Here is a 17,316-nt window from a genome sequence, read left to right on the forward strand (position 1 = left end):
TAATCATAGTTCTGGTTGCTTTTCATCTTGAACGTCCTTTAAGGGTTATATCTGTGTGTGTCTTTGTGTGTGTGTGTGTGTGTTAATTTGGGTGTTTATGCGAGGATCAGAGTTCTTACACCTTTTCCAACTTCAAATTCCAGCACTTCTCCAGCACATTCAAGGTGCATTTTAAACTCATCCAGCACCTCACAACCACAGTAAATTACATTTATATATGCTGTATATATCAATATAACATTTTGAAATATTTATAATTATCGGCCTACACATATTGGCTATCGGCCTCCAAGTCTGAAGAGTTTTCTGTTATCGGTATCGGCCAAAAAATCCTCATCAGTGCATTCCTAGTGGTAATTAATATTACTTCTTATAGTATGGTTTAACACACTATAGTGTTTACTACCAATTAGTATAGTATTTTTTTTCATCAGGGTGTTTTTAAATTAAACTTTTAAACTATGCATTTTCATTGTTAATTCATGACACTTGTAAATAATATCATCAAATGAAATTATGTCTATTTTTCTTTCGATAATACATAACATCTGAGATTAACCAGTTCAACTCTGCTGCTATTTTGGGACTTCTGCCTGGATTTTGCCTCCCCAAATTTAAAAGCTTCCCAAATCCACATGCAGAGGTGTAAATGCAAAGATTTGGTATCATTTTAAAGAAAACCCTTTGAATTTTCAGAAAACACTGTTGAAAGTGTTTAAAGCGTGCTGTAATTAATGTTGGTGGTTTCTGCACATGTCTGTAATCATAGGAAGAAAGAAAATTGTCTCCACCATAATCTATGCAGAGGTTATTGTATTATAACTGATGAGAGGTGCTGTACAAGCCACAGGGAGCGATCATTGTGTTCATATTTCACTATTCTTTTGTCTGATCAAACATAATTCACTGTGTTTGGAGCACGTCAGACATATAAAAGGATTACTTTTGCACATCACCTCAAAAACAGAGGAGAATGGCCCTGAAGCGCACAGCATAAGGTAAGAGATGACAGCTGTCTGTGCTATCTGGGGCTGCTTATTGCTCATAAATGTATTGTTTTCACTTCTGCGCCATGGAAACAGCGAGATTCATTCAGCAACTGTTTGATATGTGAATATTGTTCAGTATAAAGAATGCTAGAACTGTATGAGCACCGGCAAGAGCTTTCATTTGAGCTATAACTTGTACATGTGTCATATGAAAAATATGAAAATGAACCAATGTTCAACACCCAGCTCGGGTCTCCAAAATACTGTGTATTTAAGTGTAAATTACTTTTGTACAGTAGAATAAAAACCAAAGTGATGCATATGTGCATAAAATATAGATTCCACACTTTCAAACCAAACCACTTACGGGGGTCTGGTGCAATGCTGGCCCTTTAAATCTTAAAGCAAAAGTCGATGATGTCTAGGACACGGTACCAGGTCTGCGGAGTTTAACTTGTTAAATTTAACTAACATAAAAGAAAAATCGAATATTCTAATAAATACAAAACAAATGAAACCTTATTATAAAGTGCTACCACATATGTTCAGTGCAATAATAAATCAGGAATGGTAACGTAGTTGACTCAGACTGTACTAGTTTTCCCACGTTAACCCTACGCCACCTAAAGCAGTGTTCTTTCAAGTGCCCTTAACATCCGCCCTGATCCCTAAGAAGTGTTTCCAGCTCCGCAAGCAGTGTGTGTTCAGACGGCCAGCTGTCCGGAGACGCTCAGATGGCAGTTTCCAGCCGTTTCAGAGCCTTTACCTTTTTCTTGGCCTGCAGCATCTCCTGGTAGGCACTGGATCTGATGAAGCGGCTGTAGGAGTCACTCTTCATCAGCTTATAAATGTGCTCCTGGTGGAGGAAACACACGTACAGTCACAAACCTGAACACAGTTGATCATTTAAGCTTTTATTACTATACATACACCACTTATCACTACATTTTACATAAGCAGTTTGAACAAGCAGCATGTTTATTTTGAGTGTGTGTTATTATTTACATTTACATTTAGTCATTTAGCAGACGCTTTTATCCAAAGCGACTTACAAATGAGGACAAGGAAGCAACTTACACAACTATAAGAGTAACAATGAATAAGTGCTGTAGACAAGTTTCAGGTGTGTAAAGTCTAAAAAGGAAAGTATTAGTAATATTTTAGTAATTTAGTAATTATTTTTTTTTTGGGTACAGTTAGTGGTATATCCAGAGAGGCAATTGCAGATTAGGAAGTGAAGTGGAGACTAAATAGTTGAGTTTTTAGTGGTTTCTTGAAGACAGCGAGTGACTCTGCTGTTCTGATGCAGTTAGGGAGTTCATTCCACCAACTGGGCAGATTGAACGCGAGAGTTCGGGAAAGTGATTTCTTCCCTCTTTGGGATGGAACCACGAGGCGACGTTCATTCACAGAACGCAAGTTTCTGGAGGGCACATACATCTGCAGAAGTGAGAGCAGATAAGAAGGAGCAAGGCCAGAAGTCACTTTGTAGGCAAACATCAGAGCTTTGAATTTGATGCGAGCAGCAACTGGCAGCCAGTGCAAACGGATGAGCAGCGGAGTGACATGTGCTCGTTTAAGTTCATTAAAGACCACTCATGCTGCTGCGTTCTGGAGCAGCTGAAGAGGCTTGATAGAGTTAGCTGGAAGCCCGGCTAGTAGAGAGTTGCAGTAATCCAGTCTGGACAGAACAAGAGCTTGAACAAGGAGTTGAGCTGCATGTTCAGATAGGAAGGGTCGGATCTTTCTGATGTTATAGAGTGCGAATCTGCACGATGGAGCAGTTCTAGAAATGTGGTCAGAGAAGTTTAGTTGGTCATCAATCGTTACTCAAAGGCTTTTCATCATTTTGGATGCAGTAATGGTTGCTCCATCCATCTGGATTGAAAAGTTATGGTGTAGAGTCGGGTTGGCAGAAACTTCAAGCATTTCTGTTTTTGCGAGGTTCAGCTGAAGATGATGATCTTTCATCCAGTGTGAAATGTCCAACAGGCAGGCTGAGATGCGAGCTGGAACCGAGGGATCATCAGGATGAAAGAGAGGTATAGCTGGGTATCATCAGCATAGCAGTGGTAGGAGAATCCATGTCTCTGGATGACTGATCCTAGAGATGATGTGTAGATGGAGAAGAGAAGTGGCCCAAGAACAGAGCCTTGAGGTAACCCAGTGTTTATTACATTGTTTATTAAAGTGTATTATTACATAAAACATTATTTTAATAGATACCATAATCAAAAATGACTTGTTTATAGTTTTATTGTATGTGCAGTTCAAGACAAATTTATTCAGCCTCCGGTGAATTTTTTTTATTTATTTTAAAATATGTTGTTTATCAGGTTTTATTAAGAAATTTTTACTAATACTAGTTTTAACAACTGATTTCTTTTGTCTTTGCCATGATGACAGTGCATAATATTTTATTATAAGACACTGGTATTCAGCTTAAAGTGACATTTAAAGGATTAACTAGTGTTATTAGGGTAAAGTTATTGTTTCCAATTAATTAAATAGATGTAACTATTGATTTTAATGTGTTATTAATGCATTAACTAAGAAGTTAACCTCACCTAATATTAATAAATAAATGCTTTTGTAGTTGGAAGTGCAGTGACTTTAAATTAAGTGATGTTAACAAATGAAGCTTTACTGTACAGAGTTAACAAACAAAAGGCCTAAAAATATCCAGAGTTGACTATTACATGAAAATCTCGAAAATAAATCGCCAATTAAGTCTTTTCTGCAGTGATGAACAACAACTGCCAACACAGCAACCTGAATATCCTTAAAAGCACTCTAAAAGATGGAATAATTGATCATTAATCAGTGTATTGCATTGAATATCGTCATATGTCTAGTCAGACAATCATAAGCACAGACCTGAGCGTCTTCAAAAGCGTATCTGCCGGGGTCTTTGACGTTCTGTGTGGTTTTGTCGTAGCTCTTGGAGTCGACATTAATGGCACTCGGAGCTCCAGGAGCCAGAAACTCCTCCCAGATCTCCTGAACCCTGGTGGGTACTTCACGAATGGGTCGTTTCTTCAGCTCCTGAACCGACAGCCAAAACCTGCATAAAGTAATCACACAACCATCACACAACTACAGTACAACCAACAGACAATCATAACACATCTATAATACAACCACCGTTTCCAACATACTACCATTAAGTCATCAAACAATCATATTACAACTGCCACACTGTCTCTGCAGACTGTTAATGTTGTGTGTGTGTAGTGGTGATGTGTGTGTAACAGCAGCAGATGGCGCTGTAGAGTTGATCTTCTTACCGCAGATTCTCAGAGCTGAACTCAGACTCCAGAAACTTGAGGAACTGTTCTCTGCCCACCGGATCCTTCAAGACCTCATCGAAGCAGAAACCCCAGCGCTTGACCCGCTGCTGACCAGGTTCTTTACTGAGAAACACACACACACACACACATTCATATCACAGTAACATCTCTAAAGTCAGCATTTTGTGCCCATCACTACATGCTCATCTCTTTAATACAACTGAAGTCAGAATTATTAGCCCCCCTTTAATTTTTCTTTGTTAAATATTTCCCAAATTATGTTTGATAGATTCAGGAAATTTTCACAGTATGTCTGATAATTTATTTTCTTTTGGAGAAAGTCTTATTTGTTTTATTTTGGCAAGAATAAAAGCAGTTTTTATTTTTTTAAATAGCATTTAAAGGTCAGTATTATTCGCCCCTTTAAGCTATTTTTTTTCAATAGTCTAGACTCTAGAGAACAACCATCATTCTACAATGACTTGCCTAATTACCCTAACCTGCCTAGTTAACCTGATTAACCTAGTTACGCCTTTAAATGTCACTTTAAGCTGTATAGAAGTGTCTTGTAGAATATCTAGTCTAATATTGTTTACCGTCATCATGACAAAGATAAAATAAATCAGTTATTAGAGATGATTTATTAAAACTATTATGATTAGAAATGTGCTGAAGAAATCTGCTCTCAGTTAAACAGAAAGTGCAGAAAAAAAAACAAACGGGCGAATAATTGAGGGGGAGGTTGTGTGTTTGTGTGTGTGTGTGTGTATATATATATATATATACAGTTGAAGTCAGAATTATTAGCCCCCCTGAATTATTAGCGCGCCTGTTTATTTTTTCACCAATTTCTGTTTAATGGAGGGAAGATTGTTTCAGCACATTTCTAATCATAATAGTTTTAATAACTCATCTCTAATAACTGATTTATTTTACCTTTGTCATGATGACAGTAAATAATATTAGACTAGATATTCTTCAAGACACTTCTATACAGCTTAAAGTGACATTTAAAGGCTTAACTAGGTTAATTAGGGTAACTAGGCAGGTTAGGGTAATTAGGCAAATTATTGTATAACGATGGTTTGTTCTGTAGATTATCGGGGGGGAGCTTAAGGGGCTAATAATCTTGTCCCAAAAATGGTTTTAAAAAAATTAAGAACTGCTTTTATTCAAGCTGAAATAAAACAAATAAGACTTTCTCCAGAAGAAAAAATATTATCAGACATACTGTGAACATTTCCTGAATCTGTTCAACATCATTTGGGAAATATTTAAAAAAATCAAATCAATTGGGGGGGAATAATTCTGACTTCAAATGTATATATATATATATAAATTACTGTTGTCAATCAATTAATTGTGATTATTTGCATCCAAAAGGAATAGATGTGGGGTGACGCAGTGGCATAGTAGGTAGTGCTATTGCGTTACAGCAAGAAGGTCACTGGTTCAAGCCTCGGCTGGGTCAGTTGGCGTTTCTGTGTGGAGTTTGCATGTTCTCTCTGCGTTTGTATGGGTTTCCTCCGGGTGTCCCCCACAGTCCAAAGACATGTGGAAGAGGTGAATTGGGTAGGCTAAATTGTCCACAGTGTATGTATGTGTGTGAATGAGTGTGTGGGTTTCCCAGTGATGGGTTGCAGCTGGAAGGGCATCCGCGGCGTAAAACATATGCTGGATAAGTTTGTGGTTCATTCCGCTGTGGCAACCCCAGATAAATAAAGGGACTCCTCAGCCAAATGAATGAAAATGTATGAATGAATGAGAAATGTGTGTGTACTCATGGTGTATAAACACTGTGTATTCATTAATAAAAATGTATAAATTACAAAGAAAGTAAATATATTTACATGTGTATTTATAGATATTTTGTATTAGATAGAAATATTGATTTTAACTTTCTTAAATATATACATGTATGTATTAATGTTTATATAAATACAAAATAAATATGCACCGTACATGTGTGTGTGTGTGTGTGTGTGTGTGTGTGTGTGTGTGTGTGTGTGTGTATGTATATATATATATATATATATATATATATATATATATATATATATATATATATATATATATATATATATATATATATATATATATATATATAAAGTGTTTAGATGCAAAAACCTTGCATTTAAAGTTTTTCACTTTAAAGGCAATGAAAATAACTTTTATTCGTCACAAAAAAACTCTTAGCCTACACACAAGAGAAAAATGCTTATTTTAGAAGAAAATATCAAACTGCATTGAGAGGTTTTGCATCTAAACTCTCTACATATATACAATACTAAATACAAGCTTTTATTTTGGATTTGATTAATCTTTTTACAGCACTAATATAAATATAAATCAAATATTATACACATATACATATATAATTGATCAATAATTGGTGAATCTTGGTCAAAAGTGTGTGCGCGTTTATAAGGCAGAGCTTGTGGAACTGATTGGCTGCTGGTTGTGGTTTGCTATTAGTGGATCTCATGTGAGTGACAGTTTGATCCCGCCTCCACACCAGCAATGACCAATCAGAGAAGAGGATTTGAGAAGAGGCAGGAGAGATTTATTTTTTTAATTTAAGCATGATACTATCTGATACCATAAACATGATATCGATGTTCAATGAGCTTTGTTATTCTCGGTGTGTTCACGGTTTAATCACATTGACATCAGCTCAGTGCAGATGATCAGAACAAACACACGTCAGTATTGATCAGCAGCGCCTCTGATCTGATTATCATTCATCACTGCTGTCAACAATTGATTACGACTGTACTCAGACAGACAACAGCAGGATGCTCTCTCTATCGCTCTCTCTCTCTCTCTCTTGCTTATTTATTTATTTATTTGGCAACACTTTACAAAAAGCTTCCATTAGTGATTGTTAAAGGAATAGTTCACCCCAAAAAGTAAATTACCCAATTAATTACTCTCCCTCAATTCAATATATAGTCCAGTATACATGACTCTCTCCTTCCAGATGAACACAGCCAGAGTAGTTTTACATTATATCCTGGCTCTTCATGATGCACAATAGTGTGGGACAGTGACTTTTATTATGAAGCTATTTTGAAGGTTGATGTATTATTGTCTTATATAGAAAATCCAAGTGTTTTGTAATAGAATTATTACCAATGTTTACTCATGTAAAACTGCACTGGTTTCCAGCAGCTGCCAAATGCATTACGCGACTGACTTATACAATGTTTACAAAATAAAAGTCTCCACATTATACAGCGTAAAGAGCTAGGATATCATTTTAAATTCATTGTTAGTCCTTGGTAGCTTAGGCTACGTTCACACTGCGAGGCTTAGTGCTCAAATCAGATTTTTTCTCAGATCTGATGCATTTGCATGGCTGTTCACATTGCTGTTAAAAATGGGGCTAATATCAGATGTGCAGTGTGAACAGATCATGGTCCTAAACTGACCCGCATGTGCAAAAGTGCATTACGGAGAGCACAAAATGTCTATTTATCCGCACACGTGTGTGCTGCATGAGTAAGCACGTTGTCAGATCATGCTTATATGATTATTACCCTTTTCACAGACAACCGTGGTGTAATTCATGTACTGTAAATGATTGTTCTGCTACTACTAATGTGTATTTCAGCATTTGAGACCTAAAATAAGTCTCCTGTGATAAAAAACACTGATCATTTGTGATTTATGACAAGCGTGGTGCATGGCACCCTGACCACCAGAGGTGTAATGAACTCATCAAGGGTTAATGAGCAGCCGCAGACTGAACTGTGCAGGCGGAGTTGGTTTATCTCCGTTGGCGGAGTTATTTAATTTTACTTCGTTATAAACAGCAGACACGTGCAGAAGGGCGGTTTGGGTGCTCGAGCACCTGCCCTTTTTTTCTCTCGGAGAGAAAGTTCTTCCTCCTTTGCACCCGAATCCCTTATCTGCAACACCCACGACGCTTTTCGGCTTCGCGTTCAACCCGTGTCTCAATCGTTAACCAGATTAGCTAACAAGCACCAGTTTTGTCTTCAAAATCTTTTTCAACATGAACAACCAATTTTCTGTGATACTGTAATCGCCCTGTGTGTTATTCTACTGTGCTGCTGAGGGTAGATGATGTCTGCAGCACAGAATGATGACGCATGTCACTCAAAGATTACGTAAAAGTCACATGAAATCCGACATAACCGTTCACACTGCGACCGCATTGCAGATCATCAAATCGGTGTCTGATTTAAGACCACATATGAAAGTGGCACAGATCTGACCTGAAAAGATGAGATTCCATGCGGTTTGGGCTGTTCATCACCCGAGTCACATGAGGGGGAAAACATCAGATTCGGGCGACATTTGCCTGCAGTGTGAACGTAGCCTTACCGTACGTTCACACTGAAAGCGGCGAGAGCGTCAAAGTAGCCGGAAATCATTCATTTTCAATGAGAGCCGGCGGTGATAGGCGACGATAAGCGGCGAGGAGCAGCGCGGCGCGTGTTCGCCGGCGTGAGCGTCGAGGAGAGTTGAAATGAAGTCAACTTTATGGTAATGAGCTATGACGCGGTTCGGCGGCAAGCAATCAGAATAAAGACGTCCACCGCTTAATAGCAGTTCAGGGAACACAGACCTGTGAACTTTGGTTCCGACCACAGTTGTTCCCAAGGGTTTGATTATTGCAGTCGCCGGATTTACAATTATTTACAATTTTTTCCTACAGGAACATACATTAAATAACTTACTGGCGAGTTACTGATGTTCATTAATGTTATATAAATTTATCTTTAAAAAGCGGGAATCTCACGCGATGTGACAGTACAAAACAGCACTGCTGCTTCAGGATATTTCAGACATATGGACACATATTGGATAAATAGAGCAAAGCCACACCACATGCAACTTGATCTTCCATTGTTATATGAATTTGATAAGAAGTGCGCAACATTTTCACGCTAGAAACATGTCTTATGCAGGAATGTAACTGATAATGCTGCAACGGCTCCTTTAAGTACGAGATCAATGTAGCGCTGAAGGCAGACAGCGTTGTCGCCAGGGCGGCCAGAGCGACCATGGACGCTCTCGCTGCTTTCGGTGTGAACGTACGGTTAGTGTATTTTGTATGTTAATAATGCATTAGTAAATGTTGAACTAGGATTAATAAATGCTGTATGAGTATTGTCAACACAATCTCACGGCAATTCGTAACTTTTTGATTTAGTGGCTGATTCGTATGAATTCATACGATCTAATTAGTACATTTTAGCACGATTTGCTCATCCCTCAGTGACGGTTGGGTTTAGGGGTGGGGCCTCCTTTTTAAAAATCTTACAATTTCGTACGCTGAACTAATATGAATTCGTACGAATTAGCCACTTAACTGGCAAAACGTAAAATACTTACGCTTCCTCGTGAGATCAGGCTGGTATTGTTCATCATCATTATTTGTTAGTAAACACATTAATATGAACCATGAAAACAAGAGTTTTATTTCGGGGGGGTTTTCCGCCTGTTGTCTCAGACTTTGTTGCTGTACATGAAATGATGTGTTGGGACTGCTTTGGTTTATTAACATCAACTTGTTTTTACATGGTTTACTCAGCGATACACACAAATACACACACCTGGCCTCCAGCTCCCAAGACGTGACATCATCAGAGATCCAGGGGTTGGATGGCTCTGGCGTCGTGAAGAATGGATCGTACTCCATGTACTGTTCAGAGAAACTCAACAAACTACACAACACACACACACACACACCAAATTAATCACAACTAGGCTTCTGTAAATGTGTGTAAATTTATATATATATATTAATTTAACACTTTTATTGTTTTAGAAAAATGTGATAAAATATATAAAATATAGATCAATATAGATTCTTCACTTTCAAACGAAACCACTTACGGGAGTCAGTCGCAATGCTAGCCCTTTAAATCTTAAAGCGAAAGTCGATAACGCCACGAACCCGCAGAGTTAAACTGGTTAAACAGCGTGCGTGCTCCTGTTTCCTTGCTTGAAGCAACTGTGTATCCTATTTAAACTTATTATTATATTTTCTTCTTCTGAGACTAAAAAACAAAACTCATCTTCTCCGAGAGCTTTTGAGCTATGACCACCAAACTCACACCACAAAACGTCCCGGGACTGTCGGAAAAATCCCATAGACTTAACATTGGACCAAACTTTGTGACCTCATAATTCTGCATCAGACTGTCGCACAGACTTCTAACTGGGCTCATTTAACTCAGACTATCAAACTGCCATTGACTGATTAACTTTAAACTTTCTAGCCACGCCCTAGTAACCACTTTTGGACCCTAGTAACTGTCCCATAGACTTCCATTCAAAAGAATCTCACTGACTTAACATGGGATCAAACTTTATGAGCTCATAACTCTGAATCAGACTGTCCTACAGACTAATGGCTGAGCTCATTTAACTCCGACTACCAAACTACCAATAACTGATGAGCTTTTAACTGTCTAGCCACACCCCTAACTACCACATGCTGCACCCAAGCAACTGTCCCAAAGACTTCCATTACAAAAGACTCTCATTGACTTTACATGGGATCAAACTTTGTGAGCTCATAACTCTCCATCAGACTGTCTTACAGACTAATGGCTGAGCTCATTTAACTCAGTCTAGCCAGCAGCCAATCACTGATGGCCTTTTAATTTTCTAGCCACACCCTAACAACCACATACTGCACCCTAGCAACTGCCCCATAGACTGTAATTAGCTGTGCTATTAAATGCTAATAAACTGAATAAACTGCGATCGATTCTCTTTCATATAGAACAGACAGAAAGTGATGCTCATGCACCCACAGTCCTGCTGCTTTCAAGAGCTCCAAACGTGTCTTTTTGTAAGCAGCAGCGCTTGCTTTCGCTTTGAACAGATTATTAATTGGCCCTAAGCGTGTGATCATCCTTTCATTATCACAGTTTGTTTTTCACCTGCTTTCTTTTGCTTATGGTTATTTTTGTTTATACGCTTTAATCATCCTTTTTTTACAACAATATTGCTTTAATATGAGATTAACTCTCCATTTATGTGTAGTTAACTGGTGATCTGAGAGACCTCTATCCAGGACAGATACTGTGCATATTTCTAATACATGGCAATAATTATTTTAAATTATTTTTATTTTTCATTTTTATTTTAAGTCAATTGTTTTTTCTTTGTTTTTTTTTTGTTTTTTTTTTAAGAAATGTTTTGTTAAATGAAAAGTATAGTATACAGCTTGTTTTGACACAATTAAAATTTGTGGCTAAGAAATAATTATTGTGGGCGAAGCAGTGGCACAGTGGGTAGTGCTGTCGCCTCACAGCAAGAATGTCGCTGGTTCGAACCTCGGCTCAGATGGCGTTTCTGTGTGGAGTTTGCATATTCTCCCTGCATCCCTCCATGGTGCTCTGGTTTCCCCCACAGTCTAAAGACATGCAGTACAGGTGAATTGGGTAGGCTAAATTGTCCGTAGTGTATGTGTGTGGATGTTTCCCAGAGATAAGTTGCGGCTGGAAGGGCATCCGCTGCGTAAAAACTTGCTGGATAAGTTGGCGGTTCATTCCACTGTGGCGACCCCGGATTAATAAAGGGACTAAGCCGACAAGAAAATTAATGAATGAATAATGATTGTTTGGTGTGGTCAGAGATCAGAGAATTTGGTCAGAGAATTTGATAAATCCCTAATTGTGAGTTCTGAAAAGTCCTGTGAAATAAAAATTGTAATACAACACTATTAAACCATGGCCTATTTGCTCATACATGACACACAAAATGTTAACTGAATGGAGGCATATGGACAAAACAAAATCTAAATCAAGTCATTTTAGCATGTCAAAGTCATATTTATGCATATAAAAATATTTTCCCAACAACAAAAGTGTGGCTAGTGAAAATGCAGAGTGGCTAGTAACATTGGAAAACTACAAGCCACTGTGACCGGTCATCAAAACAGTTAATCTCAAGCCCTGATCACATATAAAACATCTATTCTAAATTACAATAATATTTGCATATTTTCAAGCATTTTAATCAATCAAATGCAGCATTTTTAAGAACAAGAGACCCAAAAATACAAGCTTTTAATGGCACGGTGTTTCTGAATATCCTTAATTCTAATCAAACAGAGTTTATTAGTATAGCACTTTATTAATATAATGAGCAATCAACAAGCAGATAAACTCACCTCTCTGCAACTTTGGACATTTTTAACCGATGTCTGTCTAACTGTGCCTGCCAGTACTGTATCTGGAACAGAGCAGACGGACAGATTCACTACAATATAAGCAAAAATCAGCACAAAAATACACAGTCGAGTTCAAAATTATTCACCCCCCTGTGAATTTCTGTCAAGTACTTCCCAAATGATGTTGAACGGAGTCAGGAAATGTTCACAGTATTTCCTATAATATTTTTTCTTCTGCAGAAAGTCTTATTTGCTTTATTTCGGCTAGAATAAAAGCAGTTCTTAATTGTTTTAAACCCATTTTAAGGTCAATATTATTCGCCCCCTTCAGCAATATTAGTGTTGGATTTTCTCCAGAACAAACCACTGTTATACAATGACTTGCCTAATTACCCTAACTTTACCCTAATTACCCTAGGCGGCATTGTAAATTAAATGGGCAGTATGGTGGCTCAATAGTTAGTCACAGTCGCCTTACAGCAAGAAGGTCGCTGGTTCGAGTCCCGGCTGGGTCAGTTGTCATGAGTGCTCCGGTTTCCCCCACAGTCCAACCACATGCGCTATAGGGGAATTGGGTAAGTTTAATTGGCCGTAGAGTGAGTGTGTGAGTGTTTGTGTGCGTGTGTGTGCGTGTGTGAATGTGAGAGTGTATTGGACTTTCCCAGTGCTGGGTTGTGGCTGGAAAGGCATCCGCTGATTAATAACATATGCTGGAATAGTTGGCAGTTCATTCCACTGTGGCGACCCCTGATAAACATGCGACTAAGCTGAAGGAAAATGAATGCTTGAATTTAGATTATGCGTGTGAAATCAGAGTAATGGTGTGATAATAAAAGCTAAAGACTTTCACTCACAGACAGAGAGAGAGTGTGTGTTTTACTGTACACACACACACACACACACACACTCTTCATCTCTCCGTGTGCAGCTCATTACTGCATGTCATGAAGGTTTAATGTGAAGTCTGGCTAATTTTAGTCAGTATTAATGACTTCAGTCACTCAGACAGGAAGAGGAAGTTGCCCACATTCACTGTTCTGATTTGCAGATGTAATATTGCATCAGCTGAAGCAGAGACGTATTGCATACAGTATATATTCATGTGTGTGTGTGTGTGTGTGTGTGTTAGAGAGAGAGCATGTGTGTGTATGGAGATGAGTGCTACTGGGTGTGATTTAGTGTGTTAGCATATGTGTGCATTATTGTGTGTGTAAAATGTGTATGTGTGTGTCTGAAGACATGTTAGTGTGTGTGTATTTGATATTGTGTGTGTGTTTGTATGTGTGTGTGTGTGTGTGTGTGTGTGTGTGTGTATGTGTGTATTTCTTGCATATTAGTGTTTGAGTCAGTACACAGTATGTGTATCCTAGTGTGTTTGTGCGTGTGTGATTGTTTTTTTACGCTTTAGTGTTCGTGTGTGTTTGTTTGTGTCTGGAAACACATGTTAGTGTGTGTGTATTAGTATGTTTGTGTGTGTGGAAATGAGTTAGTGTGTGTGTAATTGAGTGTGTGTGTCTGTTTGTAAGTTATTAATTGTGTGTCTGGAGACTTGTGTTAGTGTGTGTATTATTATGTGTGTCTTAAAATGAGTAGTGTGTGTGTATTTGATTGTGTGTGTTCAATGTGTAAGTTGTCTGTATTAGTGTGTGTGTGTGTGTCAGTGTGTGTTTGTGTGCATGGGTTATTGTTTGTGTCTGTGTGTCTGGAGACATGTTAGTGAGTGTATTATTATGCGTGTTTCAAAATGTGTCAGTGTGTGTGTGTGTGTTTTTTGAGTGTGTGTGTTTATGTGTATGTTGTGTGTATTAGTGTATGTGTGTGTGTGTGTGTGTGTATTAGTGTGTGTGTGTGTGTGAGTCAGTGTATGAGTTTGTATATTTGTTAGTGTGTGTTAATATGAGACTGTATTAGTGGTGTATGTGTGTGTTTCAGAGTGTTTTGTACGCTCTAGTGTTTGTGTGTGTGTATGTTTGTATCTGGAGACACATGTTAGTGTGTGCGTATTAGTATGTTTGTGTGTCTGAAAATGAGTAGTGTGTGTGTGTTTGAGTGTGTGTTCATGTGTATGTTGTGTGTATTAGTGTGTGTGTGTGTGTGCATGGGTTATTGTTTGTTTGTGTCTGTGTGTCTGGAGACATGTTAGTGAATGTTTTAATATGCGTGTTTCAAAATGTGTTTGTGTGTGCGTGTGTGTGTGTGTTCACGTGTATGTTGTGTATTATTGTGTTTGTGTGTGTGTGTCAGTGTATAAGTTTGTGTAGGTCATTGTTTATTTGTGTCTGTGTATCAAGAAGACACAATTTAGTATGTGTGTGTCTGAAAATGTGTCAGTGTGTGTTAATATGCGAGTGTGTATTAGTGGTGTATGTGAATTGCGTGTGTCTGGAGACACACATGGGCATGTGTATTAGTGTGTGTGTATATATATATATGTGTGTGTGTGTGTGTATGTGTGTGTGTGTGTTTGTTTGTGTATGGAGACACATGTTAGTGTTTGTTTATTAGTATGTTTGTGTGTCTGAAAATGAATAGTGTGTGTGTTCATGTGTATGTTGTCTGTATTATATATGTGTGTGTGTGTGTGTGTGTGTGTGCGCATGGGTTATTGTTTGTGTCTGTGTGTCTGGAGACATGTTAGTGAGTGTATTATGCGTGTTTAAAAATGTGTTTCTGTGTGTGTGTGTCTGGAGATGCATATTGGCATGTGTATTAGTGTGTGTATGTGTGTGTGTGTGTGTGTATGTTAATTAGTGTGTGTATTCATTTGTTTTAGTGTGTGTGTGTCACCTGTGTACGTAGCTCATCCTCTGTTGGTTCTCTGACCTCTGGTGCGCTGGTGTATGTTGGACTGTGACTGCGGATGTCATTCTGTAGGCCGTAAACAGACTGCGCTCACACACACACACACACACACACACACACACACACACACACAGATTAGCAGGGGTTACTCAGAGGTGTGTGTGTTTTTCTTATTTCTGGACAGACAGAAACACGAGCTCAAACTCTACTCCTTTAAGAACTCTGATAATAATTTTTATTACTGTATAAAATTCATTATGCCTATAGAGAGTCCTCATAAACCACTAATACCAATGTGTATGTGTGTTGATGTGTGTGTGTTTACCTTCCGTGTTTTGTGCGGTTGCTTCATCCGTGAGGATTTCTTTATGTCGGCTTCAGTTGTGTTCACACAGCCAGGCTGAAAACACACACACACACACACACACACACACAAACGTAACGAAACAGAATATTATTAAAAACACTATAAACAACATAGTGTATATAATATAATACATAAAAATTAAGCCGTACAAAGTAAATTAAAAGGCCTTTTAGAAAAAAAGTACATTCTAAAAGTTTCAATAAGTGAGTGTTGTCCAGTGTCTCCTGTTTTCATGGGAAACGAGAGTAAATAAGGAGATTATAGTTCATTCATTATTCATACTCATTATTATGGAGAAACCCAATCAGAATCTCTTGAGGTCCATCTACAATAAACATGTGTTTGGACTGTGGGGGAAATTGGAGCACCTGGAGGAAACCTCACACCAACACGGGGAGAACACGCAAACTCCACACAGAAACACCAACAGATCTCCCGCTCCACCACCTCCCTAAGGCGCTCTATTGGATTGAGCTCTGGTGACTGTGGAGGCCATTTGAGTGCAGTGAACTCATCGTCATGTTCAAGAAACCAGTCTGAGATGATTGAGCTTTATGACATGCTGCGTTATCCTGCTGGAAGTAGCCATCAGAAGATGGAGACACTGTGCTCATAAAGGGATGGACATGGTCAGCAGCAATACTCAGGTAGGCTGTGGCGTTGATGCTCAATTGGTACTAATGGACCCAAAGAAAATCTCCCCCACACCATTACACCACCACCACCAGCCTGAACCGCTGATACAAGGCAGGATGATCCATGCTTTCATGTTGCTGACGCCAAATTGTGAGCCGAGCATCCGAATGTGTCAGCAGAAATGGAGACTCATCAGAGCAGCAACGTTTCTCCAATCTTCTATTGTCCAGTTTTGGTGAGTCTGTGTGAATTGTAGCCTCAGTTTCCTGTTCTTAGCTGACAGGAGCGGCACCCGGTGTGCTCTTCTGCTGCTGTAGCCCATCCGCCTCAAGGTTGGACGTGTTGTGTGTTCAGAGATGCTCTTCTGCAGAGCTCGGTTGTAGCGAGTGCTTATTTGAGTTACTGTTGCTTTTCTATCAGCTGGAACCAGTCTGGCCATTCTCCTCTGACCATCAACAAGGCATGCGCCCACAGAACTGCCGCTCACTGGATATTTCCTCTTTGTTGGAGCATTCTCTGTAAACCCTAGAGATGGTTGTGCGTGAAAATCCCAGTAGATCAGCAGTTTCTGAAATACTCAGAGCAGCCCATCTGGCAGCAACAACCATGCCACGTTCAGAGTCACTTAAATCCCCTTTCTTCCCCATTCTGATGCTCGCTTTGAACTGCAACAGATCGTCTTGACCATGTCTACATGCCTAAATGCATTGAGCTGTGATTGGCTGACTATAAATTTGCGTTAACGAGCAGTTGGACAGGTGTACCTAATAAAGTGGCCGGTAAGTGTATATCTACATAAAAAAAAAAAGTTTTGCATGGTTTTGTTTTTATGCATGTGTGTGCATCACATACACATGATAAATATATATAGAATACACACACACATATGTCAAAACAAACTTTTATTTTGGATGCATTCATTACTATTTTACCATACCATTTTTACCCATGTAGTAATCTCAGACTCACCACGGGTCGATGGACGTCCCAGAAGGCCCGTTCCTGACTGTCCAGGATCTTGCGCTCGATCTTGTCCCGCTTTTTATCTACTCTAAAAAAACAAAAGGAAAGAAACAA

The 17,316-nt window shown here is 38.8% G+C and overlaps 1 protein-coding gene across 16 annotated transcripts in view; it reads right to left on the minus strand.

Annotated features, from left to right (window-relative positions):
• Nucleotides 1–17,316, minus strand: part of rgs7b (regulator of G protein signaling 7b) — a 97,858-nt gene that overhangs the window by 15,228 nt on the left and 65,314 nt on the right. For 15 of the 16 annotated variants that reach the window (XR_015504717.1, XR_015504716.1, XR_015504714.1 and 12 more), the window contains exons 9-16: nt 17,209–17,290; nt 15,562–15,636; nt 15,222–15,320; nt 12,435–12,496; nt 9,862–9,972; nt 4,277–4,402; nt 3,867–4,053; nt 1,756–1,845 (exon numbers count right to left, since the gene is read on the minus strand). Coding sequence is in view for 2 of the 16 variants with exons in the window: in XM_087277079.1 (XP_087133205.1) it covers nt 1,756–1,845; nt 3,867–4,053; nt 4,277–4,402; nt 9,862–9,972; nt 12,435–12,496; nt 15,222–15,320; nt 15,562–15,636; nt 17,209–17,290 (832 nt within the window). In the remaining 14 variants the exon portion in view is untranslated. Of the gene's footprint in view, nt 1–1,176; nt 1,846–3,866; nt 4,054–4,276; nt 4,403–9,861; nt 9,973–12,434; nt 12,497–15,221; nt 15,321–15,561; nt 15,637–17,208; nt 17,291–17,316 lie in introns of those variants that run through there. The other variant, XM_087277078.1, reaches the window with a different exon arrangement.

The sequence above is a fragment of the Danio rerio genome, chromosome 12 (assembly GCF_052040795.2).
Source record: "Danio rerio strain M-AB ecotype USA chromosome 12, GRCz13ab, whole genome shotgun sequence".
Lineage (NCBI taxonomy): Eukaryota > Metazoa > Chordata > Actinopteri > Cypriniformes > Danionidae > Danio > Danio rerio.